Raw genomic sequence first — 25,204 nt, 5'->3', positions numbered from 1 at the left:
ATTTACTTGTTGACTTCCTTATTTCCTTTCCTTGGTCTTCTTTTGCTTCATTTGACTTAGTTTCTATATTTCTAAGTATATCCCATTTCCTCATTTACCTCCTCCTTTCCTTCCTTTCCTCTTGCTTTCCTCCCCTACCTTGTTCCTTTCTTATTAACTTAGGTTCTTTGCTATATTGCCCGAAAAGTATAGTATGCTTTACAGTTTATAAAAAAATGTCCACCTTTAAAATTGGATAATAATGATCAAACAATAAGTCATATTAAAAAGCCAGCTTCACTGGCAACTGTTAAACTCTTAAAACCCTATCCGACAAATCTGGACAGCTCAAACATACTGTTCAAAATCCCCATTCAAGCTTTAATACACACAACATATTACTGTTTGAAATGTGTCCATGGTTGAACCTGCATAGAGCAAAGGATGGACACTGCAGCAGGCGCATGATGACCATACAGGCACAGGGTTCCTTTGATCCACTCTGACAGCTGCTGCTTGAATTAGAACACCATTCAAAACACATATAATGACACATGTATTGATAATGATCAACTCAGCTCCTGCTGTGACCTATGTCTGGGCTAAATCTCAGTCCTACACACACGGCACTGTCCAAATCCATTGGCTTCAGTTTGGGTGATTCACTTCACACCTACAGTAGGAGAGAACAGCTTGTTTTGGGTTCCCTCTTTACACCTACCTAATTAAACAGCATCACAGACTATGAATCCTAAAAGCATTAACATCTTTGGAATCAACACAATTAAAGACAACCCCTGCCCCGTCTTTGATTTCTCAATGCTTGTAATTTATGCATGGTCTGTCTTTGTTCAAAAATGTATTCATATGTTAGAAATCATCCATTCAAACATTGTGTTCATGCTTCACTGGTTGGTGTTTGTTTAAGTAACGTGAGATGATGCAGTCTAGTGATTACAGACCAGAGCCTACAGGAAGTACAGCTAGTGTGTGTGTGTGTGTGTGTGTGTGTGTGTGTGTGTGTGTGTGTGTGTGTGTGTGTGTGTGTGTGTGTGTGTGTGTGTGTGTGTGTGTGTGTGTGTGTGGTGTGTGTGTGTGTGTGTGTGTGTGTGTGTGTGTGTGTGTGTGTGTGTGTGTGTGTGTGTGTGTGTGTGTGTGTGTGTGTGTGTGTGTGTGTGTGTGTGTGTGTGTTGCCATTGTTTTGTCGTGTCCTTCATCCATCACCATCATCAGTTAGATGTGCAGTAATGAACCTGTTTGCTCTGCATTAATCCTGTGCCTCTTCTCTTCGGCAGGTTAACATGGTTATTGGAATTCTCGTATTTAACAAACTGGTGTCCAAAGACGGCATTACTGATATGAAACTAAAGGAGAGGGCGGGGTATGCCTTATACCACACATCCATTTTACACAGTGACCTATAACCAGCCTGATAGCTCAGACAGTGTGTGGGGGGGGGGGGGGGGCACTGTTACTGGCTCTTTGCCTAAAATGATCCCGGGCCATGATTAAAAACGTTGGCAAATTTGATTAAAGACAATTGGAATTGAATGATTCAAAAAAGGACGACTATGATCATCTGGGGTTTAGAACATTGGGAAAGAACAAGGATGTGGGAAGCTGTCTGGTTATTGGTCCTGCTCAGACTGAGCAAGATGATGACTCATCTCATTGCTTTTTTTGAGATGTTTGCATTGCTCTCTGTTTGCAGGTGTTGCTATTGATGTCAAGTTCTGTAAATCCATTGTGTCTTTTCTTCTCCTCTTTGGTTATTTCAAGTAGAGGGAAGCAGGGCTTTAACACACCATGATACTATCACTTCAACATTTTAGGAAAAAGAAGACCGTGCATCTTAACTTTTGTATTTCTGGTGCCTTGGTTGTGTTGGTTATAATAACATTGCACTCAACCAAGTAACTGCTGACAGTGAATTCATACAGATAAGAGAACAAACAGTTTCCTACTTTATGATGTTAAAACAGAACACTAACCGTTTTGTACTAACATGATTATGACATCAAAATGATCCTTTATATCATTGTTTGTTTGTTTAGTACAAAGATAGGTGGAGAATGTGTTTGGGTTAAATTAGCATGAAGACTTAACGCAAGAGAAACCGCTAAACTAGCTCTGTCAAAAGTCATTCAAAATGCACCTTCCAACAACTTCAACGTTTTACTATTAGTAGCAACTGGATCATAACAACTTAATTGTCATTATATTTAAAGCTCCTTTTGCACAAAGCACTCTGGGGACATACAGTTTGAGCATGTGTGTTCTTGTACGTGATACCAGTGATGATGTGCATCTTCTAAATATCTGATTTATGAATACATTTTTCATCACAACACAATGTTCTTCTGTCACTGAGAAGAGCGTTGTGGGTGAACAGCTAGCATTGAAGTGGTGAAAGGAGAGGGTTCTGCTGGGCAGTGGATGAATGATGGTAAATGGTCAAAACTCCCAGGTCAGGAACTGTCCTCACTCTAGAAGGAGCAATAACTGCTGATTGATCTCATTTGCTAGCGATGATGTGTCACCATGACATCTTTGGAGCTGTTGGAAAGTTGTTGCTTTTAACTTGTGAGTTAGGCTGTTTTCAAGCCACTAGAAAACACAATCTCTACCCATTAGCTAAAGGTATGACAACAATTCATATTATTTAGTAAGTTCCGGTGTAGCCAGCAGAAATCCAGGCTAAAATGTTCTGTTCACAATGTTTATCGTCAAGATTCGAGACAGGAGTAGTTGAGAGACGACATGTACAACCGCATCGGTTCACGTCAATTACAAGCTAATTATAAGCTAATAAAAAGCCTAATTGTTGTCAGAGCATATCCAATGTCTTCTGACATACCATTTCAGTCGCTGCCTTCCACCTCTTTTGCTCCTCACAGGGACAATTTACGGCCATTTAAAAGCCAGCCCAAAAAGTATTGGTCAGTACTATTCAGACTTCAAACTGAAACCAGAACACCTCCAATACCAAGTCCTATCTGCGTGTATATGCTTATAGATTGCTTGAAACAGTACCAGTTGCCTCGTCTGACTGTGGGTTTGGCAGCAAACAAAGATATTTTCCAAAATGTTGGAGTGATCCTTTATAAGTTTGATAAAAGAACGTGTTTCTTCATACATTGTCAGAGTAGTGTGTTATAAACATAAATAGTCAACTTACACATACATTTTGTACGCAAGAACATGTTCACTAAAAGCTTGAGTCTTAAATATCATTGTTAGTATCAGACCTTCAAACAGCCATTGGTCAAACCTCAGAGCCCTGCTCCACTTTACCGAGCAGGCTGTTTTGTCTCCATTGGCATTGTTGGTGCATTCAAATGTTATTTTCTTTCTCTCTGAAATGGTTTGCTTTCTTCAATGATCTCTCTGTTCAACTGTTCTTGTTTTTGCTGTCTGATGTCATGTTTGAGTTTGCACAGAATCCCCTCTCTCTCACTCAGGGCTCTCCAATCAGGAACACCTCAGTCTCAGAAGCCCCCTTCCATGTCATCAGTGATTGGGTAAAAAAACCTGCCCATCCCGCCCTCTTCCTAATGTATAGCTACCAGCCCTGCCCATCTACAAATCTGCTGAATCCTCTAGCTAGCACCTCTGATTGGCTTACTATCACTTCCTGCCTATTTCCCTGATTATTCCACTATTGACCTCGCCATGTATGCTACTTCCTGCTAGCTGAATAGAACATAACACACTACTGCCTCAGGTTCTGATAGCTTCTGTAGTGCTTTTAGATCAACTGTTTCAACAAAACCACATAGTAGTTGCAGTGCAATAATATTAATGATTTGTATTTACTGAAATTGTGGTGTGTGTGTGTGTGTGTGGTGTGTGGTGTGTGTGTGTGTGTGTGTGGTGTGTGTGTGTGTGTGTGTGTGTGTGTGTGTGTGTGTGTGTGTGTGTGTGTGTGTGTGTGTGTGTGTGTGTGTGTGTGTGTGTGTGTGTGTGTGTGTGTGTGTGTGTGTGTGTGTGTGTGTGTGTGTGTGTGTGTGTTGTTATGATTGCATAGCGTGTCTGATGGAGTGACTTCTAGAACGGTAGATTGTGGTTTAGTAAGGACTAGATTGTTCCTGCATTTGAGTGTTCCTTTACTCTGAACGTCCCTTCAGATATGCTCCACTTTGGTTGGGTTTTCCTCGTAATATGTCACAACCCATGCTCGGATAGCTTTGTTGTGTACTCTTAAATGAGTCACCTAATTCAAGGGATAGAATCACAAAAGTAGAATATACCTGGTGATTATATTGCACTTTGAGGGAGTACACAATGGAGTACATTCTGGCCATTTGGATCAGTACATCTGAGATAACCTGGTCCTCTTACTTCAAGCAAATCCAACTCTGTACGGTTGATGCTTCTTTCCTACAGCTATGATGGGATGTCATGCTGTTGCCATGCACACACTTCCACGCAGGAGGGGCTCCTGACTTTAAGATGTCCTGGTAGATATCTAAATGTGTTTTGAGTGTTGACTATTGCATGTTACATGAAGGGAGAACAGTTTAGTAGGCAGTCAACTGAAACTGGTCCTATCACTTCCTGAGAGTAGATCAATCCATCAACAAGTAGCCAAAGGAAGCTGGCATTCTGCTTCTAATAATATACATATAGTCAGAAAGCTACTATGTGGTCTTTGAGTTGAGATGACTTTGTCAGACATTGTTATTCAAAGTGTTGCACTGGTGTGACCCCTCAACCTTCTGCTTAGTCCTTGTCCAACTCCTACCTGTACCATGGGCTCCCTGAATGTATGCTTTCCAACGTTGGGATATTAAAACTCCCCTACTCTGACAGTGTGTCTGTCACATGGTGCCGGCCCTGATGCTATTGTTGACAGTGCTAAGTATGTATTGATGGCAGTCCCTTAACCTGAGCCCAGTGTTACCATACAGAGATTTGATGGGTCTTTTACTTCCTAGCTCAGCAACAGCAAGATGAGTCTCTATTAAAGCAATTCATAAAGCTTATGTGATTCAACCGATAGGAAAGAGAAGGAAGTGGTGATCAGCCAGAAACAGCATGGGGCCACTAACATATGGGTACAGCGCTGATAGGGGTAGGGTTCCACTGTGATCTATACAGGTAACAGGCCAGTGTTTATGTTATGAAACTATTTCCTTTCTAGGTGTATACCACATCAAACTCTTATAAACATTGTTGGACAAAAAATAATATCAATATGGATGGATTAGAGTCAGAGATATCATCTTCCATGTTCCACCCAGTTCCCTCCTTATCTAACCGTGCGCCTTCATTGCCCATTTGGCACCTCGACCAAAGACATGTCGGTCAGAGAGTATTTAAGTGACTAACGTAGCTCCTCTACCGCAGATCGATCTCATGTTCAAACTGCTAGTCTTTACTTGAGATATCAGAGTGCATACAGCTCCCTCTGGAACCACACAAAGCTTCTGACAGACCGTTTGCTGTGGAGTTCATAAATACCCACGCCCGTGCACGTTCAAAACATAAACGGCATTACGATTGTATAGTTTATATTCTATTATTTTTTCTGGTTTTATGCACTTCTTACTATTATTATTTTTTACGTTTTCTTTCTGCAAACGTTTCTGTCCTGTCTGGGATCATACCACTTTATGAATGAAAGCCCATACATAGTGACTGCGTTTATTTAGCAAAGCACATATTGATCAAAACTAATCAGAACTAATTCATCAATTCATTTGTACTTTCATCAGTTCACTTCAAATCATCTTATTGAATGAGATTCCACACACAGTGACCTTTACATGTCATCATTTCCTCCACATACTGCACACAGTAGGTCATCTATCTCCCTCAGACTTCTCATGCTGGTTGCTGAACGTTATCGGACTGTCTTGAAATAACCTTTTATTGTTTGCGCAGAGTTTGGTGGTTGTTGTTTCTATCTCTTTATGTGGAGGACATAGGAAGGAAGTGAAGAGGTTCCAATGCTATCTTTTCTTTTTGCTGACCCCCCCACCCTTCACCGCTCGCCCCTCCTGCGGGCGGTTCTAAAGGTTCAAATGCAAAACATGTTTAATGAAGCTAATGAATTTGTGCAGCATTAATGAAGCGCTCAGCGTCTGCAGCAGGCCGGCCCACTCCTCAGAGACGGGCCTCGCTGCTTACTTCCACACAATTAGAAGTGAATTCTCTGAGAAAATGAAAACAGACAGGAGAGGCCTAATTCCAATTACCACTGGAGTGTGCTTTCTCCTAACAAATGCTTAAATGCTTTCAATCAGCAAGCCTCTGTATTTACAGCTGGTAATAGAAGTGTAATCAAACATTAGGTTTGGAATGAAAACACGGTCTGTAACTTTAACAAGTCGTGCTTGAAGGACTACCTTCTACCAGATCATTATTCTGTTTAATGCAGGGGTGTCAAACTCAAGGCCCGGAGCTTGCAAAGAATATGATAGGTTTAATATACGGTTACATGATGATTTACAAAAGCACGTTGCCCATAAACTACATGTCCCACAATGCATCTCGAATTTGACTTTTTTCTCAGAATTTGACTTTTTTTCTTCTAAATATGTCTTTTTTCTTAGAATGTGTTTATTTCTCAGAATTTGACTCTTTTTTTTAATGTCACTTCTGTTTTTTGATTGGGACTTGTTTTCCAGAATTTGGCTTTTCTTTTTAAATCATTTTGTGACATTCTCTCTGAAGAGACTTGCAATTATTTGCCCCAGACTTCTGCTTTCAGACGTAGTTAATTATGAAGTTATTACCCTATCCAATAATAATCCAATGCAGAGGCAATCATGTAATATAATACATTATTTTATATATGTATTTTTATATAGTCTTAAAGTTACAACCGGTCCTTTGAGTGCAGCCATAATGCTGATGTGGCCCGCCATGAAATTGAGTTTGACCCCCCTGGTTTAATGCATCTAACCCACCACCCAAACACCCACCTTTTACCTCTCCTTCCTCAAGTCCAGGAAAATGGTGTTGTGTTTCTAAAAGTCTTGATTGCTTTTTAATACCACTGCCTAAAGCGTACATCTAGCAGCTGTATTGCCCTTTTATTTGAAATTGAATTTGTTCCATTATGTGATTTTTAATCCAGGCGTCCAGGGGCTACAGATATCGATTCACACAGCTCTTCGACTTTAATTGTTGTTTAGCAGGAGTACATACGGTAACGGATGAGTTTGTTATTACTTGTCAATATATTGGAGTCAGTCTTTTCTAGCAACAACACTGAAGACAAACTCAGAGATATGATTTGAATCTCGATGGTTTGGGGAGAGTTCGGTCTTTAGGTATTAGAAAGTAAATATAGTTCAGTCGTTTATTGGTGACCATACCTGGAATTGATCTGTTGCTTTCCTAATAGTTGTAAAGTGTTGTATATTCATATAGTAAGTTAAAACCATAGTCTTCGGTCAACTAATTAAAGCAACCTCCGACCAAACAACAGCTTTTTGTATTCCTCTTTTTCTGAATGACTGAATAGCGGCAGGGATTGTTACATCAACCTGAGATATTCCTCGAATTGTAGATATAACTGAATTTGGGAACAGGAAGTGCTTCAGTGATCTAGAAAATCAATATGTTTTGGTCTCAGTGTCTTACCGTGAGACTGACATCTCGGAAGCAGAGGACGTGAAGATGGAAGTGAGAAAGTGTAGGTTTCCTTTGGTGTTGTGTTTTTATGTTGCTTTGTTGGAACAGATGTTTCTTGGATAATTCAGTGACACATTGTTGTTATTGACAGGAAGCTGGAGAAAACAAAAGAGATACTTTCTTTTGCAATTGCAAACAGTCACTGCAGCATCGTTTCTGAATTCATCCAACATTTATCCAGAGTTATTTCAAGGTGAAGTTCAGGGTTGTATTCGATCAAACGCATCTACTCGATGTTAGCAGTTCTCGCAGTCACAGAAATCCTCTTAAGATTTGTAGCAGATTTCTTTGCTCAAAGGAAAACAATGACTTGTATTACTTTGGCCTTGTTTTCCTTGATTTGGCCATTGATTCTTTTCAGTTATGATACATTTTTACTCAGCAAAAAAATGCTAAGACATGGTGGCGACATTTCCATAATGAGATCTGATCGGGCAAGAAACAGGAACGTTCAGACAATCAGGATGTCAACAACAACAACGGTTAGTAAAGCTAATCTTAGGAGAAAAGCGGACTCACTTTCAGGTAGATTCTGTCCGACCGTCTGAACACTCATGTTTCTGAATCCATTGAAACATTCTGAGATCTCAACAATTATCTTAGTGAGTACAATCTTTTCATGGCCAGCACATCCAGTAGCCAGGGATACACAGCAGGACACAGGTTGTTACAAACCACCGTTTTTATAAAAACATATCCGTATACAGTATTGTACTGTATGCTAATGATTCAGTGCTGCAATGCTACGGCACAATACATTGTTTATGTAGAACATTTCAAATGAACAGGAGTTTTACTTGTGGGACCCTGCCCTAAAAGTCCTAACTTCTTCCACTTGCAGCTCTATGAGAATGTCTGCTTGAGGGAACGCTGTTTATTAGTGACTGTGACTCCTTTGTGAACTCTGACTGTAACTCTGACAACAGCTTGCACGTTTGTATGTTGAGCTTTGAAATATGTATGTGTGTGAAAACCTTTGCATTAGTACTTGGCAATGCTCGTAATAAGCAGTTAGAGCAAACATAGATGAGACACATGCACCACATCATCACAATCAGAGCAGCAGAGGCATAAACCAAGATATAACATGACACGTTGGGATGAAGCCTTTCTTAGCAGATAGACTGTTGAGCGGGTGAGACACTGACAACAGAGAGCAGTCTCAGTTACATCAGCTCCTCAAAGACAATCAGAGTAGCTCCACGTCATGTGGAACATGAAATATGCACCAATGGCCCCACTTCCCCTTCCCCAGACTAACCTGGGTAACCCCCCCCCACACACACACACACACACACACACACACACACACACACAGAGACGGTTGGACGTAGCCCTGAGAGAGAGATTGTGCGATACACTGTGACTCACTGTGTGTGTGACTGCCTGTGCGTGCTGGTGTGCGCACGTGCATTAGTGTGAGTCTGTGTGTAGGTGCATTTGTATCTGTTTGTGTATGTTACAGCGTGTTAATTTGACTTTGCAGTCAGATGACAGTGCCACTGTACAATATGACGCTCAAATGTGCCAAGTGCGGGGTTATCTCTTCGGCTGACGTTTCCACCACAGCTACCAGTAACGCCATGTTAGTCCCGCTAATTATTTTTCCTTAACTCTTCTTACTTCTGTTCTCTCCTCTACTGTACGCCTCCCTCGGCTCCCTCACTTGATTGGTCCTCTCTCCTTTATCCCTCTGTCATTATGTCTTCTCTCTGATGCCCTGGCAGACTCACTCAATATGAAAAGCTCCAAACCAACTGTGTTTACTATATGGAAATCTGCATACGTGATTGAAGATTGTGTGTGTGTGTGTGTGTGTGTGCGTGTGCGTGTGTGTGTGTGTGTGCGTGTGTGTGTGTGTGTGTGTGAGATCATAAGGGTCACAATTTGATCAGACCACATGTTGGGGAGGCTATGGCAATGTCTGCAGAGGACGGCATTACACTTTTATGTTCATAGTATGTGTATGTGTGTGCGTGGGTTTTGCCGTGATCTAAAAGTGCCTTGATTTCCATTATTATCGACCCGACTCTTTATTTTTATAATTAGAGTTGTTTCCGCGCAGGTAGTGCTGCTCTCATACAATCCACTAAGAAAAGAGCTGAGTGAACAATTAACACACATCGTTTCACTTAATAGTCTGTAATGCGACATTGCTAACACACTTCACACCCATTCATATTTCCGGCTAGTGGATTTGAATACCAGAAGGAGTCAACCCTGTCGAAATGACAGCAGATCATTCTGTAAATGGGATTATGAGTAGATCTGAGGAGGACATAGAACATGTTTTAATATTCAATGATATTGCTGATTCTGGTCACATCTTAGTCAACAGTCAGCCTCTATTGTTAATACAGGATGTATTGAGTATTATACAGATTGTCCTTCTTTATGGCCTGGGCAACACACACGAATGACCTGCTACGTGAAGCTCCTCTTGTCTATTATTGTGTCGCCATGTTCCACTCGTTTGTAATGCGGGGTGAAGACAGTTCAGCCAATAACTGCCAAGAGGCTTGTATCAACCTTTTGATTATACATTACATTATTTCATTTTAGTCTTGAATTCTAAACGATGTTGGCGGTCCTCAGTGGATTGTATTGGAGAACAGCACCCCTTAAATAGTGAAGTTTGAGGTCTAAGTTCAATCATTTAGTTTATAAATGAATATGGAAAATAAGACTGAAAACATGTTGAACGATCCTTCAGGTAGAATACAGCCATTTGCACTGTTTGCGTTAGTCAGCTTCCAGCCTTCCCCCCTGGCAGGGTGCTGTGTGTCCTGCAGAGTGTGACTGTGGGCCAAGCAGGATGCACATCATGAGAAACATCCACTCACAATGAGGTTCAGGAAAAGAATCACCCATCCCATTTCCAGTATTGGTGTAGCCCTATTTAATACCAGAGGTTATTTTAATTAAGTGTTTACACTGCTTCATTTATGGTTTCCATTTGTTGGACTACTTTCTTTGATATCATAACATAATTACGTTTGTTATATTAATACCTTCATTTGTCTGTTTCACATTTGACTTTACAGAATAGCTTAATAAATGCAAATGATAAAATTATCTTTTTAATGTATTAGTACATTTTGTCAGCTCCAATTACAAACGCTTTTTAACAGATTACAATTATTATTATTCAAAGATGATCCAAACAGTTGAATTCAGATTGCTGTTTTTCTCTTACTGTGACATGGAGCTAGCAGGATGTCCTTTTAGTTGATGTTTCCTATTTAGAGTGCAACACCGGCAGTAAACTACAGGTAGACCAGCTGCAACACAAATATCACTTTTCAATCTCTAATCACTTATTTCTTAATTTCCGTCCGGTGCTAAGCTGCTGATAATAAAAAACAGGCACTGCACACAAAGTAAACGGGCTTTTATTTTGAAACACCGGCAGGAAGTTGAATTGACGCATTGTAATTGGAAATAGTAAGCAAGAAAAGTAAAAAAGCAGATTGGTTAGTAAGACAAGACGTTTGTTTACTGATTAGTGCTGAGGAAATAATGAGTGTCCCGTGAGACATTATAACTCACTTTTCATTAGTTTGATTCCATTGTTGCGTGGACCATAGAATTTGACTAAAGTATTTTTTCCACTTCTTGAATATGATCTAACTCAAAGTAAATGTGAGCCCCTATTTAATAGTATAAAAGGAGCACATTCGAGTGGGAGCTAAGCGTTTGTCTGCCTCTTCTTCAGCCTCTCTCTCTTCTGCCTCTGTTACTTTGTCTCCATTCTGTTTCAGCCTCATTTCACTTGTTTCCCACTGCTCTCATCATCCTTCTCTCTCCTGTGCCACTAGATCCTCTATGGTTTGACTGAACCATCCTAAACATACATGCATGTCATATATGTGAATTATGAACATATATATCTGCAGATAATGGATGTATGTTTCTGTTTGTATAGTAACATAATGACTTGTTGTGATGTTATTTTGCATGGTTAGTGTTGATTTCCATGCTAAGAGCGTGGGCAGTAATCAAGGGCAAGTAGGGAATTCATTTCATGTTAAACATTACGTTACATTACGAAGGGAAAACAAATTGTATCTGTTAGAATATATTTGAATAATAGCCTGCCTTAGATGTTACCATCCAATAATGTGAGCTAATGACAAATACAGAATGTGTTCCAGCATGATGTGTTCCAGCATTAGGCTTCCCTCTGTGTTGTCAGTTTGCTGGTGCTGTGTCTGACCGCTCCCCCCCCTGCAGGGCGTCCCTGTGGAGCTCCTGTGTGGTCCTGCCCCTCCTGGCCCTCACCTGGATGTCAGCCGTCCTGGCCATCACCGACCGGCGCTCCGCACTCTTCCAGATCCTCTTCGCTGTCTTTGATTCGCTGGAAGGCTTCGTCATAGTGATGGTGCACTGCATCCTGCGCAGAGAGGTATCGCACCACCAACTGTTCCTACACTTATTTCTTTCCTGGCTTTGTTTGAGGCAGAGGTAGAATAAGTACTGTTCTACTTAAAGAGGTCCTATTATGCTTCTTGGGGGTTTCCCTTCACTGCAGTGTGTTATAAAGGTTTGGGGACACGTTCATTGTCTGCAAAGCCTAAAGTCCCTGGGTGAAACTGGACTTTAATGCCACAAATGTAGACAATCTTTTAACCCAGATCTTAACTGGTAAATGCTGATGACTTTCTGCAGAACCCTTCCTATAATGTTGTGTCCCTGAGCTGCGTGAAGGCTTTTAATGTTAAACACTGTTGCGTTGATTTCATTGTCACTATAGCCAGAGGTTGAATTGGGATTTGATGTGGGGGCCACCACATGAGAACGTGAGAACATAACAATAGAAAATATTACAAACTGGAATACATTTACATCTTAAATTATTAATATATACATACATTTTTTTCACAAATATCCAACTTTCAAACTGCCATTTTAAATCAACATTGCTCTGCACACTTACTTACGAACTACTTGAGTAGTGATATTATCCTATCCTTAAAACCCTGCTCTGGTTTGCTCTGGCGTACTAGAATAGCTTCAAATATGTGTGTGGAAATCTCAGTTCATTTGTAGGGCTGCGCAATCATGGCCAACAGTATGCTGTAAATCTCACTGTAAACGTTGTAATCATCACAGCGTTCAGTGTTATAGTGACTGATCATAACTCAGCTTTATGCACGCACATACGTTTAGCATGGTTTAAGACACGGGCTCCGTGTTACAAGACGGGCGGGGGGGGGGGGGCAGCAGTGTAAACCTCACGATCGGAGCAGAGCTACACGCTCACTAAGCCGACAAACTATAGCCGGTCGCAGACATCTGCTATTCAAAAGTAAAGTCAACACGGCGTGAAGAAGGCCATGTATTATGACATCACTTGAAAACATTCGGCAACGTCTCATTCGGCTAGAGACGTTGAGCCTCTTCTCTAAAAGGCTGCTTGCAAAGTATTTGCTGGGATGTGATGTATGTAAATATCCTTCCAAAACTAAGAATAGAGTGTGTGCTTCATTCCAGGTTCAGGAGGCAGTGAAGTGCCGGGTGGTGGACCGCCAGGAGGAGGCTAACGGAGACTCAGGAGGATCCTTCCAGAACGGCCATGCTCAGCTCATGGTACGGACCACGAATGTGTTTGTTGTTTGCACCTCTCAGGATGTATTATTCAATATTGGCAGAGTGTGCACTTAATTCACTATTTCTTGTTGTGTGTCCACAGACTGACTTTGAGAAAGATGTGGATATAGCTTGCAGATCAGGTAAGCTCCAGTGTGTGTGTGTGTGTGTGTGTGTGTGTGTGTGTGTGTGTGTGTGTGTCTTTGGGGGCTGTTCAGAAGCTACAGATGTCTCTTTGTGCCTCCTCTCTGTCTTCTGACTGATTCACATTCCTATGCGTTGTCGGAACAGATGTGCAGTGTGTTCCCCCTCCGTTCTGAACTTGTGTCTTACAATCAACATCACAGCCTCCCTACGCAAGGAGCTGTTGTAAAAAGAAATACGGACATTAATGCTGCAAAAGGCAGTTTAGCCGGGCTGATGGGAGTGGGATGAGCGCGTGCTGAGCAGTTATATGCAGATAAATAGGGCTGTCTCAGTGCCGCGGTATAATTAAGTCCCTCCCGACAGAGCCGCATCAGATAGCGGCTCGGCTCTGATATCCGCTGGGAGTGAAAATCTGATTATCTCTTGAGACAGGATATCAAGGAAAGCATCTGGAGCAGAAAAGCTATTGAGACACAGACAGGCCTGATGGAGAGGAGAGAGAAAAGAACAGAGAGACATTATTGTTTCTTCTTATATGTCAAGTAGGAAGGGAGGGTCACAGAGAGCGGATATTTATTGCTGTTGAGGATAAAGCCTCCATGTTGTTTACCAGCACAGACGTGCTAAGGGACATGCTGCCATGAGCCAGCAGCTGTTACAGTGAGATGAGGTCACAGGGTCAGCCATTTACAGTAGATATTTGATATCCTTTTTTCTGGGTAAGGGTTATGGTTAGGTTTGATCATGTTCGTCACGGTTGTGAATCTGACTTGCAGAAGGTCTCTCACCAACAGTCACCATGGTAATGGTGACAGTTTGCATGCTGCCTCAAAACACTCTTTGTCCCGACTGAACTACAATGACTAATCTGATCATTTAAATGCAGATAGCAGTGTGTCCCATAGCCTAACCAGTTCTTGTGTTAAAAGTGATAATTGTTGTAATTATAATTAGTGGTATATACGTATAGAGCTAGAAAGTAAGGATTAAACCATTTTTGAGTCTTGGTAGAACAGTAGGGCTTTTTAGCCATAAATGTATCACTATGAACCTTTTTTGTTCATATTGATAGCTATAAGTAGATTTGTTTATCTTTGTTTTGTAATGAACAGGACAACTAAAGCTCCTAGCTGAGGGGAGGGGGAAGACCACTGTGTGACTTGGATTAAGTCTAATGTACAAACTAACAACACATAGTGGACTGTACAGCCCCCATTTAGTGGCACCAACACAAAGAGGGCTAAACTACAGGCCGAAGTTAAAGTGAAACTCTCCCATTTATCGGATGATATCAATACTATTGTATTATTGCTTAGGTGACCTGTCTATTACAGGGTGTATCACTACTGCTTTTTTACCCAGGTCTAGTAGGGGGTTGCTTCTGTAACTGTCAAACATAAGGTTGGATTATTGAAGAGGAAAAGCAGGCAACAGCTGTCGGGCCCAAGAAGCCATGTCAAAAGATATCTTTACACACTGCATTTTATTAAATACATTTCTATTGAAATGGTCCTGGTTCAACTCTGTGTTTCTGTTGCCTTCAGGCACCACGAAGCGCTCATCTCTCCAGGGGGAGGAGAAGGCCTCCTCTGGGACCCTCACCCATCAGAAGGGGTCTAACTTTAACACCCTGCCTGCCAGCATGGCCAAAGTGCACCTCCAGAATGTGGCCGACTACACCAGCCACACTCTGACGCTGCGCAGGGACAAGGGGCCCGCCAAGGGGATCAGCACCGAGCTGCCGGGAGCCAAGTCCATCTACATCTGTGACGGAGAGCTCTTCAAGCAGCTGGACGGAGAGATGCCGCGAGGGACCGGGGAGGGCAGCAGCTCCGAGGGTCCGGGCAAAGCCCCCGGGTACGTGCTTCTGCCGGGAAACAACACCGGCACCCTGAAGCTGGCCAAGGGGAAAGAGGAGGCCAAGTATAACCTCGGCATGGAGCAGCTGCCTCAGACCCGGCTCATCCACCTGGCTAACCCCGTCAACGGGGAGCCCGTGCCTGGCTTCGGGCTGAAGAGCCTGCCTGCCGACCAGATCAGTGTGTCGTGTTCTGACAGAGACTCACCTGCACACAACCTGCAGAATATGCCCAGAGACTCGCAGGGAGCCAACAGCCTGTGTGAGGGGGGGGAGTCTGGACACTGCGCTGTGATGTCCAAGAGCGAAACCGTGTCCACACTGTCCATGAGCTCACTGGAGGTAAGAGCACTCCACTGATCAGCATATCTTTATCAAAGTAATGCATTTTCAGCCTCACATTTCATACTTTCATTAATGTTCTGCTAAACCATACATTCTCAAGAATCAAGCCTTTTTTAAATGGTTTATGTTCAAGATAACCACAGCGTTTAAATACTGGTTCATTTTAAGATAAATAACTTTTACATCATTTACATAACATGTGTCTTAATTTCCACTCTCAGGGTCATTACAGTTCAACTGTTGATAAGCATCAACGGCTGTTTCTTTTCCCATCCATATATCAATGTGAACGATGCCACATATCATGCCAGCTTACTGTTTTATGTAGGTTTATTATTTAGCATGGACTGCTGCCATTCATACAGTAAACGTCAGTCACAAGTTTGCCATTTATTTATATTGTATTTATATTTGCCATAGGCTGTTTGAGCAACACAGCATTAGCACACCATCCATCCTAGGGAAATGATTCATTAACTAACTTGCTAGGGAGCCTCACAATAACAAACTGGATTTGAATGATTATAAATAAATAATAGGATCATTACTTAAAACTCCACAGGGCAGCACTGTGCTACATTTCTTGTATGCTTAGATGTTCCCATCTCCGCAAAGAAATAAGGCAACACATGTACTTCATTCAAAGCAAGGAAGTATTGCAGTGTCAGGGCTATGCTCTGTAAAGAGGTGGCTTTCACTCCGCCTGTACTCAGACAGCAGCGTGAGGATGAGCCGGCAGTGGCCGGCCGACATCTGCCTGCTGGTGTCTTTTCACTTCCGGGCAAAACACACTTCCATAACGCCGAGTGAGCAGCGGCAGCTGCAGCCTGAAGGTCAGCCTGAAGGTCAGCTTTTCCTTCACCACTCCGTGATGGAGGACTTAAAGGTCGTTCGGTCACAATCTGTTAGTTGCAAACTTGTGCCAGCAGGGTCAGAATGACCAGCAGCAGACCTTGTTTCCTCCCTCATGACTCACTGCTCTCCCTGGGTCTCAGAAACACCCTCTCTTCACTGGCTGATGTGGAGATGCACTGTGAAACAGTTAGGAAACACTCGAGCGTTTGTCTCTTCACGAGGCACACAATATCAAGACACATCTTTAATCTCTCTGTCTCATCTCCCCCCAGAGACGAAAATCACGCTATGCAGAGCTTGACTTTGAGGTAATTTTAGTCTCTTTGATTCCTACAGAGCTTTTTAGATTTATCCCAAAAGGCTTTTCAGACCTCTAGATGCTTGCATACATTTATCAGATTTTGTCAAAGCTTGAGTGTGACTGTAGACTCAACACATTAAATGTGAAGGGGGTAAAGTAGAATTGATGCTGTTTACCTTAACGTGCAATATCCCTGTGTAGAAGATTATGCACACCCGGAAACGCCACCAGGACATGTTTCAGGACCTGAACAGGAAGATTCACAGTGCAGACAAGGATAGAGAGTCTCCACCTGTTGATGCCAAAGCTGCCAAAAGATGGAGTGTGTCCTCTGCCAGCAGCGACAAGACCAACATGAGTGTAAAGAGTTTCACTTTATTCTGTTCTGCCCCCCCTCTTCCTATATCAAGTGTTGTCCTCCTTTGCCTCTTATCATTAGCTGGAATCACCACACCTGAGTGGAGTTTCCTGTTTAATTATTAGTGCAGCCATTTCATTTTTTATCTGCTTACAATGTCTGCGCCAGAAGAATGAGCTGTGGGGGCATCAAGGGAACTAATAGTGGGTGAGCGTACGAACCACAACAGTCATTGTCACTCCAAATGTGACAAATGTTTCAGAGTATTTCCAAATTGCACAATTTGTTAGAGCTTGTTTCAAAGCGTCACAAAAGACAGACTTATAATGATATCGATGAGCTTCCAGCGTGGGCTCTAGATAAGTACAGACTAAAGTTTTCCTACCCAGCACAAGACATATTATTTTGGATTTGGTATATTCTCGACAAAAGGTATTTATTCAGAAATGTCCCTTCTCCTTTCTTTTATTGCACACAATCTGCATCGATGCATGTCGTGTGTTTCTAGTATCCAGTGGGAATAGCAAAAAAGACAGGACTGATTCCACTACAGGATTATGTCAGTTTAAATGACCTTAATTTACCTTTGGTACGGGGAATAGCTGCAAATATTTGAATACCTAATAATCTCAATGATTACCACAGCCAGATGGAGATGGAGCCAGCCAAGCAAATCATAATTAAAGATACATCTCTTCTAAGTTAAGATCATCATGCCCATGCAAGTCTTCAGTTCAGTCAAATGAATAAACACAACTAGACCTCCTTACATTTCCGTTCAGTTAATAATGTTCTGCTGAGATTCAAGACATCAGTGAAGGGTTAGGGTTAAACAAAGTAGGTTAGGATCGAATTGGTTTAGTTACAAACAGCAGGCACAAAAGGAATCCATGTTGGCTTTGTGGCTGCATCCATTCCATGGCAGCATATTATTTCCATTTCCTTCTGCTGCAACAGCCCCTGATCTCCATTTGTTTCACAGCTTTGGACTCTTCTCTGGCATAGGTCCAACTTCACAGATCAACGGTGCCGCTAATAGTTTTCAGAACACAGATATATATGCTAAAGTCCTGCAGCATCACACAGTGTTAGCAGCATGTTGAGCTCTGCAGGAACAACATGTGTTGCCCCAGCCACAATCATTGTTGCATCCTGGTCCTAGTCAATCGAGCAAGTTACGTTACTAACTTCGGATTGAACCAGCAACATCCATTGTTGGTAACAAAAGAATAGTTTAAAATGTATGAGAGTAATTGTAATGTGTATTTGCTTTCTTGCTGAGAGTTAAATGAGAACTCTGTATGTTTCTTATGGATGGAACTTAAGCTAGGAGGTGGTTAGCCTAGCTTAGCATAAAGACTGAAACAACAGGTAATGAGTCCATGCTGGCAGATGTGGTGACTCGTGGAAAAAAGTGATATTTTCCAGTGTTACCAGACACTTTTTTAAATTTCAAACAGAGCCAGCAAAGCTGTTTCTTCCTGTTTCCAGTATGTATGTAAAGCTAAGCTAAACACAATAGCTCCAGCTCCAGACATCACACAATGAGAGTGGTGCTGATCTTCTCATTTAACTCCGAGCAACTGATAAGCTTGTTCTTTTTTAACTGTCAAACTTTTTCTAAAATACATTTAATAAATTGCCACAAGGGCGTGAAGGTCCACCAAAAGAACTCACATTACAGCTTATTTGAGATGTTCTTGATCTCTGAGGAATAAATCCTTTGTCCTCCTCCCATCAGGACAAGCAGCAGACCCCCAGTAAAAGGGCGTGGGAGGGCATCAGGAAGACCCACTCTCCCCCCTCCTGGGTGAGGAAGGACCTGGAGACGGTGGCCGCCTCCCCCCTGGAGTTGCATGCTGTGGAGTGGGAGAAGTCCAGCGCCACCATCCCCCTGGTGGGCCAGGAGATCATGGACCTTCAGACGGAGGTGTGACCACCGCGACCTCACACCCACCACTTCCTGTTTTCCCAATGCGCTCAGACAAAACAAGCCGACACACCACACACACACTGCCCTGCTCAGTATTTCTAATCAAAGGCTGCTCGAGCCAACTGCGAGGATGTAAGGGGGAGGAGTGCGGGGAGGAGAGCGGGGAGGAGAGAGAAGCATCGCGATATCAGAAAATAAATTCAACCCACTAAAGAGAGGACAGGAAAATGACCTCTCTTTCTGTGTTGTCTCATTTGATGTTTGTTTTTGTCAGCTCATCTTGTAAATGGTCTCAGAAACCACAGACATGCAGACAGATTACCCAGGTAGCAGATTCAGTTACTATATGAGCACCATATGTTATAAACCACATAGCAAAGGCAACGTTTACCCCTGTATCAAATGAATTTTATAATCATGGCTGTCTTTTTTTCCGTTTGAGAGTGTCCTTGCATCACTGTCCTGCTCTCTCTCTCATGATGAACGCTGTCAGGCTCCAGATGCCTCCGGACTGATTCTTTCTATCTCAAAAGGAACAAACAAGGCAGACTGCCAGATATTCAGCCATGTGGCCCTCAATGCAGTCCCCCCGCCCCACACACACACAACTCTCCCCAATCCGTATGGCTCCAACACTTTCCCCTCCTGATGGGACCAGTTCTGCGTTGCAGGGACAAGCGAAAGGAAAAGGAGGTAAAAAAATAAATAAAAATGGAAGACGTTTCCCTGAGCAAAATGGAACGTTGCCTTCTCATCGATGGACGCCATCAGTGTGCCCAATAGGAGCCGCTCACTACAGACACAAGCTGTTTGACTCTCTCGCTCTCCGTGTACAAGCAGGCTTGGTACAGTCCATGCAACATATGACGGGGTTTCAAAGATGCGAAGGTACTCGTGTGTGTGTCTGTGTGTCAAGTAGTGGAAGATGAGTAAATGACTAAATCTATAAATATATATGGTATGATTAAAGGAGATGATGTATATGAGGCAGAGGTCATCAGAGGTTGCCCACAGAAAGCACAAGGCTCACTTGGAGTCCTGATGTACAGCATTGTAATTATTACAACAGAGTTCTACAGAATGGATTTTAGCCTATAAATATCTTTCTTACTGTGCTTGGGGATAGTTGTTATCATTATTATAAATATGAACATGATTATTCTGATACTGATCCTCCCATCCCCTTCTCGTCCTGTCAGGGTACTGGACTATACGAGTGTTCTGTATCGCAATGTAACAGTGTGTGTTTTGATATTACCGCCAGTCACTCCCTCAGATCTGTATTTGTCGAAACCCTGACCTCCGACCTCTGACCCAATGATCTGCGCCCCAACCTGCCCCCCCCCCTCCCCCCCTCACTGCCCTTCTTAATTTACTGGGGTCGCCTCTTTGTTAATGTACAGTTTTCAGAGCACAAAATGAATGTGTCTTATTTCTAATAAAAGCATATCTATATAATAAAACAGCAGCCGTCCTCTCGTTTTCTCACATGTATTACAGATGATGCATCACGGTACGCACAGCCTGATGTTAGAGGAAGTGTACTAGGTATTACTGTATAACAGCGTCACAGGAGCATAAGAAGAGAAGAATCTTAAAGTCATTTCAGCTACACAGCAGGATGTACGTTTGCAATCAGAATGCTATACAGTCACATTTCAAACCTACAAAAGCGAACCCTAACCCTAAAAACGAACGTATCCAACCCAGATTACTAAACGGTCCCAACAGTTTGATTCTATTAGTTTAAACATTGCTTGAATATGTAAGATACCATAAATAGAGACATTCGCTAGCAGACATAACATTACACTATAAAAGGAACTCTGAGAAGTTTAGGCTTTTTCCTAGCTGTATGTGCGAGAGATTAAGACGCATTAGGCAAGGTAAGGCCATTTTATTTATATAGCACTTTTCAGCACGTGGCGATTCAAAGTGATCTACAGATTAAAAGCAAAATACATTTAAGAACAAATACATGATTAAAAAGACATTTAAAAACAGGCATACAAAGCAAAGGTAATGAAATAAAATAAATAAATAAACACAGCAGGTACAGAATACATGACTAAAAGGCATACTGTAGTGTGAGTATGGGCAGCTCAATTCAAAGCAGCGGCAAATAGGTGCGTTTTTAGTCAGGATTTAAAAATAGGAAGTGTTTCAGCGGACGTGCACGATTTGGGCAGTTTGTTCCAAATTGTTGGAATAATAACTAAAAGCTGCTTTTCCATGTTTAGTGGTTATTCTCGGAACAGAGAGCAGACCCGACCTAGAAGACCTGAGACTCCTGGATGCTTCATAGTGATGGAGGAGGTCGTTTATATACCTCGGTCCTAAGCCATTTAGTGATTTAGAAACTAGCAGTAGTATTTTACAATCAATTCTTTGACACACAGGAAGCCAGTGTAATGATCTCAGAACCGGAGTGATGTGATCCACCTTTCTAGTGTCAGTGAGTACTCGAGCAGCAGCGTTCTGAATCAGCTGCAGCTTTCTGATAGATTTGTTAGCATTAAATGCTACTTATTGTGAGAGATACTATATTTAGTAAGCTTCAGAGGACCGTAGTGTCGGTCCGAGCGCTGACCTTGGACCATGATATCAATAAGATCACTATCTTCTTTAGGTATGTTATTTTGAAAGATGATAAAACATAACAATAAAATACAAATCACAATATATATGTATGTGCAAAATAATAAATAAGGCTCAAATGAAGACTTATGTAATGATTAAATGAAGATATAACATGAAAAACATGTAGACATTGCAAAGGGGGACAACAAAAAGGCCATAGACTACTAATAAAGATTTAGGCAGCCATAACTAGTCAGACAAATATATACTAAATAATATATCACTGACAAAATACGTTGTATGCTTTATAAAAGCAAATGACCTCAGGCACATTACCTACAAGAACCAATACATTCTTATTTGGACCTGCTTTGATTATCTTTGTAAAACAAAGAGTAGTCATTGTAAATGTAAGGTCTTCATGGGGATTTGTTTGTATGAAGAAGGTGATAGATCACTCACCGGTAGTGACTTTCAGTACCTTCAACTGCACCAAAAATATTAAATAATAAATCATTTGACAGCTTTAGATAAGTGGACAATACATTGACACACTGAAATGATCTTTGCTGAGATGTGTTGCCTAATGACAATACATGGTCATTTGATGAATGTGTTGTTGTTCTTAAGAGTAAATTATGGTTGATTTAGAGTCAAATATATATTCTGTAATTACTATAATGTCTCAATAGAGCGGTGCAGGGATGACGTATTTGTGTAGGCCGACCTACAGTAGGAGTTACATGGGGTCCAATGAATATATTTTCCATTGGTATTCTTATGACAAATAGAAGCTTCAGACATTCATGAGTACTTAAGTATTTCATAATTACTTTCCTAATTACTTTAACTTGTCTTAAACACAGATTCAGTTTCAGGCAGCTTCCAAAAAAACACAATACATGATTTATACTGGATGGCTGAAGATGTTGTTTTAAGTGTTTATCTTTCACCCACCATCCATTCATGACTGAGTGTGAGAAGGCTGTTTGACCTTTGTTGCAGATTCACCGCACTTTGTTTGGAACGCTGACGCCTGTCATGACGGCTGTGCGAACACACCCACATATTTTCTCTGCACTAATGAACTCCTGACTCACGGTGTTTGATCTTCGATGACTTCACTTGATTTTTCTTTCTTCAGAGGCTCATTTTCGGCCGCAGTGCCCTCAGTGGTGCCGTGATGTAGCATGAGGAAACAGTGGCCTGTAACATCATTAGTTTCCATCCAGACACATTAACCTCACGTCGTTAATCAGACCATCAGCACACATTAGCCTCCACTGTGCTGTCCTACACAGGCTGACACTGGCCATTAATGCACTCTGATAACGCTTCCTGACACATGTTTCTGTGGCTGGAGGAAGAGCAGGATGATGATAAAGACGCTGCTCCCATCCAACATTTAAATTAGCTTTACAAAATGTGCATTAAGTAGTCAGCAACTTTTTCAAATTCTACAACAGTGACACAGAATCAACAGAGTTGATTCTGTGTCACTGTGGACCCACAGACTAAACAGAAAGTACTTTTCATGTCAGGTAGGCTGAACTACATGGAGCACCCAGAACAAGGCTCTGACCATGATGCATGAGCAAGGGAAAAGCAGGACATAGACAAAAAAAATCAGGTCTCCCTTGAAAAAGAGATCAATGATCTCAATGGGATATACCTGGATAAATAAAGGTTTGAAATACAGAAACAAAGGAGAGGATTAAGTGCATGTGTGCAGGAGGGGGGGGGGGGCTGATGGGAAACAGTGCCCTGTATGACGAAGCCAGTCCAACAGACCCTGGATATGTTTGAGTTATCTGGCTTCACTAACCCTAACAAACACGATCTCGCTAAACGGTCCTACAACACTGGTTATTTCTTATAACTTTTAAATAAATAAATTCCCCATTAGCACTAGCATGAACATTGGCTATTCTTCCTGGGGTCCTCACACACTCAAAACATACATAAACACACATACAACAAAATTAAAACAAAACAGCTCATAATTTCATTTTACAGTGCTGTATGAAATGAAAACTAAAATGGTCATCCAATTATCGCCATCCTAAGGCCAAACAAAAGTAAATACAAATAAGTGTACATAATAATATATGCATACATAGCCACAGGCACAGTTCAAATTTACTTTGTAATACTTAAATACTTTTTTAGCAACCTTTTGAAATGTACTTGAGAATTTTCCTGAATGATGTGAACCGGTAAAGAGTTCCAGCTGATCACGGCTCTGTACTGTTTTCTGTCCCATATTTGATTTAGATTTGGGTAATACAAACCTTCCTTCTATTGTATGTCGTGTTTGATAGTTATGTTGAGCATACTGCGCTATAAACCTTTGTGATAATATATCTGGTGAGTGAGTCACTGTAATATTTCTGACAAAATGTAACCAAATATAATTAGACCTCTGTCTGACACGTAACCATGTCAGTGTCTCCAGCATTTCAGTTTAATTTCATTTCATTTAATCGTTTATTTGAACCGGGACAGTGCACATTGATGAACACTTTAAAACAAAATATTGCTTACAAGTGTAAATGAGCCGGATTTTAGCTTTGAGTTAATTTCCATCCGTAGTCCCGTCACAACATATAACAACATGACATTTATATACATATGCATGATATGCAGGAAGAGCATGAGCAGCAAACACAAGCATTTACCACATGGCAGTACAATATAGCAGCTATGATATATAAAGTGCAAGAGGAGATAAAAGAGCTACATCAAGTGCAAGAGGAGATACCCCCGTGTTAAAGTGCATTTAGCGGTGATTGCACATTCTTTGAGTTGACCTTTAAAACTATTGAGAGTGGGACAATCCCGTATCTCAGTTGGGAGGCTATTCCACAATGAGCTGCGTGGAATGGAGAGGACATTTTGTCCAATGTACTCTGGTTCTGTAGGAGCACTGCAGTGCACAGCTGTCTTATTTTGTGCGACTTGTAGTTTGTTTAAATCTTCTTCAGCAGCACTAGACCATATAACCAAACAATAATCAAGCTGCGACAGAACCAAAGCATCCAGAACTTGTCTACTGACATCTATTGGCAAATATTTTACAATTATTTTTACAAGTGACACACCCCTTCCCATTTTACATACAACATTATCAATTTGTTTGGACTAAGATCATTTATGATCCAGGGTTATACCTAGCAATTTTGTCTCCTTGACCTGTTCAATTTGAATATGGTTTAAATGTATTTGCAATTTTGGTTAAACTTTTAACTGATGATTTGATCCTATTAATAAAGATTTTGTTTTTTCAGAATAAGTACTAACTTATTATTTATGACCCACTCTGATATCAGTAGTAGATCTTTATTCATAACATTTGTCAACTCTCTTGTAGTCGATGCTGCATAATATATTGTTGAGTCATCTGCATACATTACAATTGTTGCTTTTTCTAACACTAATGGTAGGTCATTTGTAAAAATAGAAAATAAAAGTGGTCCCAAACAACTACCCTGAGGTACTCCTCAAGTGACTGTCTTCATCTTTGACAGACTTCCATTAAAAAAAGAGAAGAAAAAACAGTTATCAACTCGGTAAATCAACCCAGGGTTTCTCTGTCCGGCTGAGAGCGCGTTCATG

General features: G+C 41.4%; 1 protein-coding gene across 10 annotated transcripts in view; it reads left to right on the top strand.

Annotated features, from left to right (window-relative positions):
• The window catches only part of adgrb1a (adhesion G protein-coupled receptor B1a), a 209,780-nt gene extending 189,306 nt beyond the window's left edge, over positions 1-20,474 (top strand). For 5 of the 10 annotated variants that reach the window (XM_034226522.1, XM_034226523.1, XM_034226516.1 and 2 more), the window contains 9 exons: positions 1,275-1,360; positions 9,110-9,208; positions 11,857-12,028; positions 13,117-13,212; positions 13,316-13,355; positions 14,904-15,559; positions 16,690-16,725; positions 16,920-17,078; positions 18,818-20,474. In XM_034226522.1, the coding sequence (XP_034082413.1) occupies positions 1,275-1,360; positions 9,110-9,208; positions 11,857-12,028; positions 13,117-13,212; positions 13,316-13,355; positions 14,904-15,559; positions 16,690-16,725; positions 16,920-17,078; positions 18,818-19,012 (1,539 nt within the window). In that variant the 3' untranslated portion in view covers positions 19,013-20,474. Of the gene's footprint in view, positions 1-1,274; positions 1,361-3,440; positions 3,501-9,109; positions 9,209-11,856; positions 12,029-13,116; positions 13,213-13,315; positions 13,356-14,903; positions 15,560-16,689; positions 16,726-16,919; positions 17,079-18,817 lie in introns of all 10 variants that reach the window. The other 5 variants (XM_034226525.1, XM_034226521.1, XM_034226520.1 and 2 more) reach the window with 4 other exon arrangements.
• The last annotated feature ends 4,730 nt before the right edge of the window (positions 20,475-25,204 follow it).

The sequence above is a fragment of the Gymnodraco acuticeps genome, unplaced genomic scaffold (genome assembly GCF_902827175.1).
Source record: "Gymnodraco acuticeps unplaced genomic scaffold, fGymAcu1.1, whole genome shotgun sequence".
Taxonomy (NCBI): domain Eukaryota; kingdom Metazoa; phylum Chordata; class Actinopteri; order Perciformes; family Bathydraconidae; genus Gymnodraco; species Gymnodraco acuticeps.
Note: the sequence above shows the minus strand (reverse complement) of the source record. Positions and strands in the feature narration are given on the sequence as shown.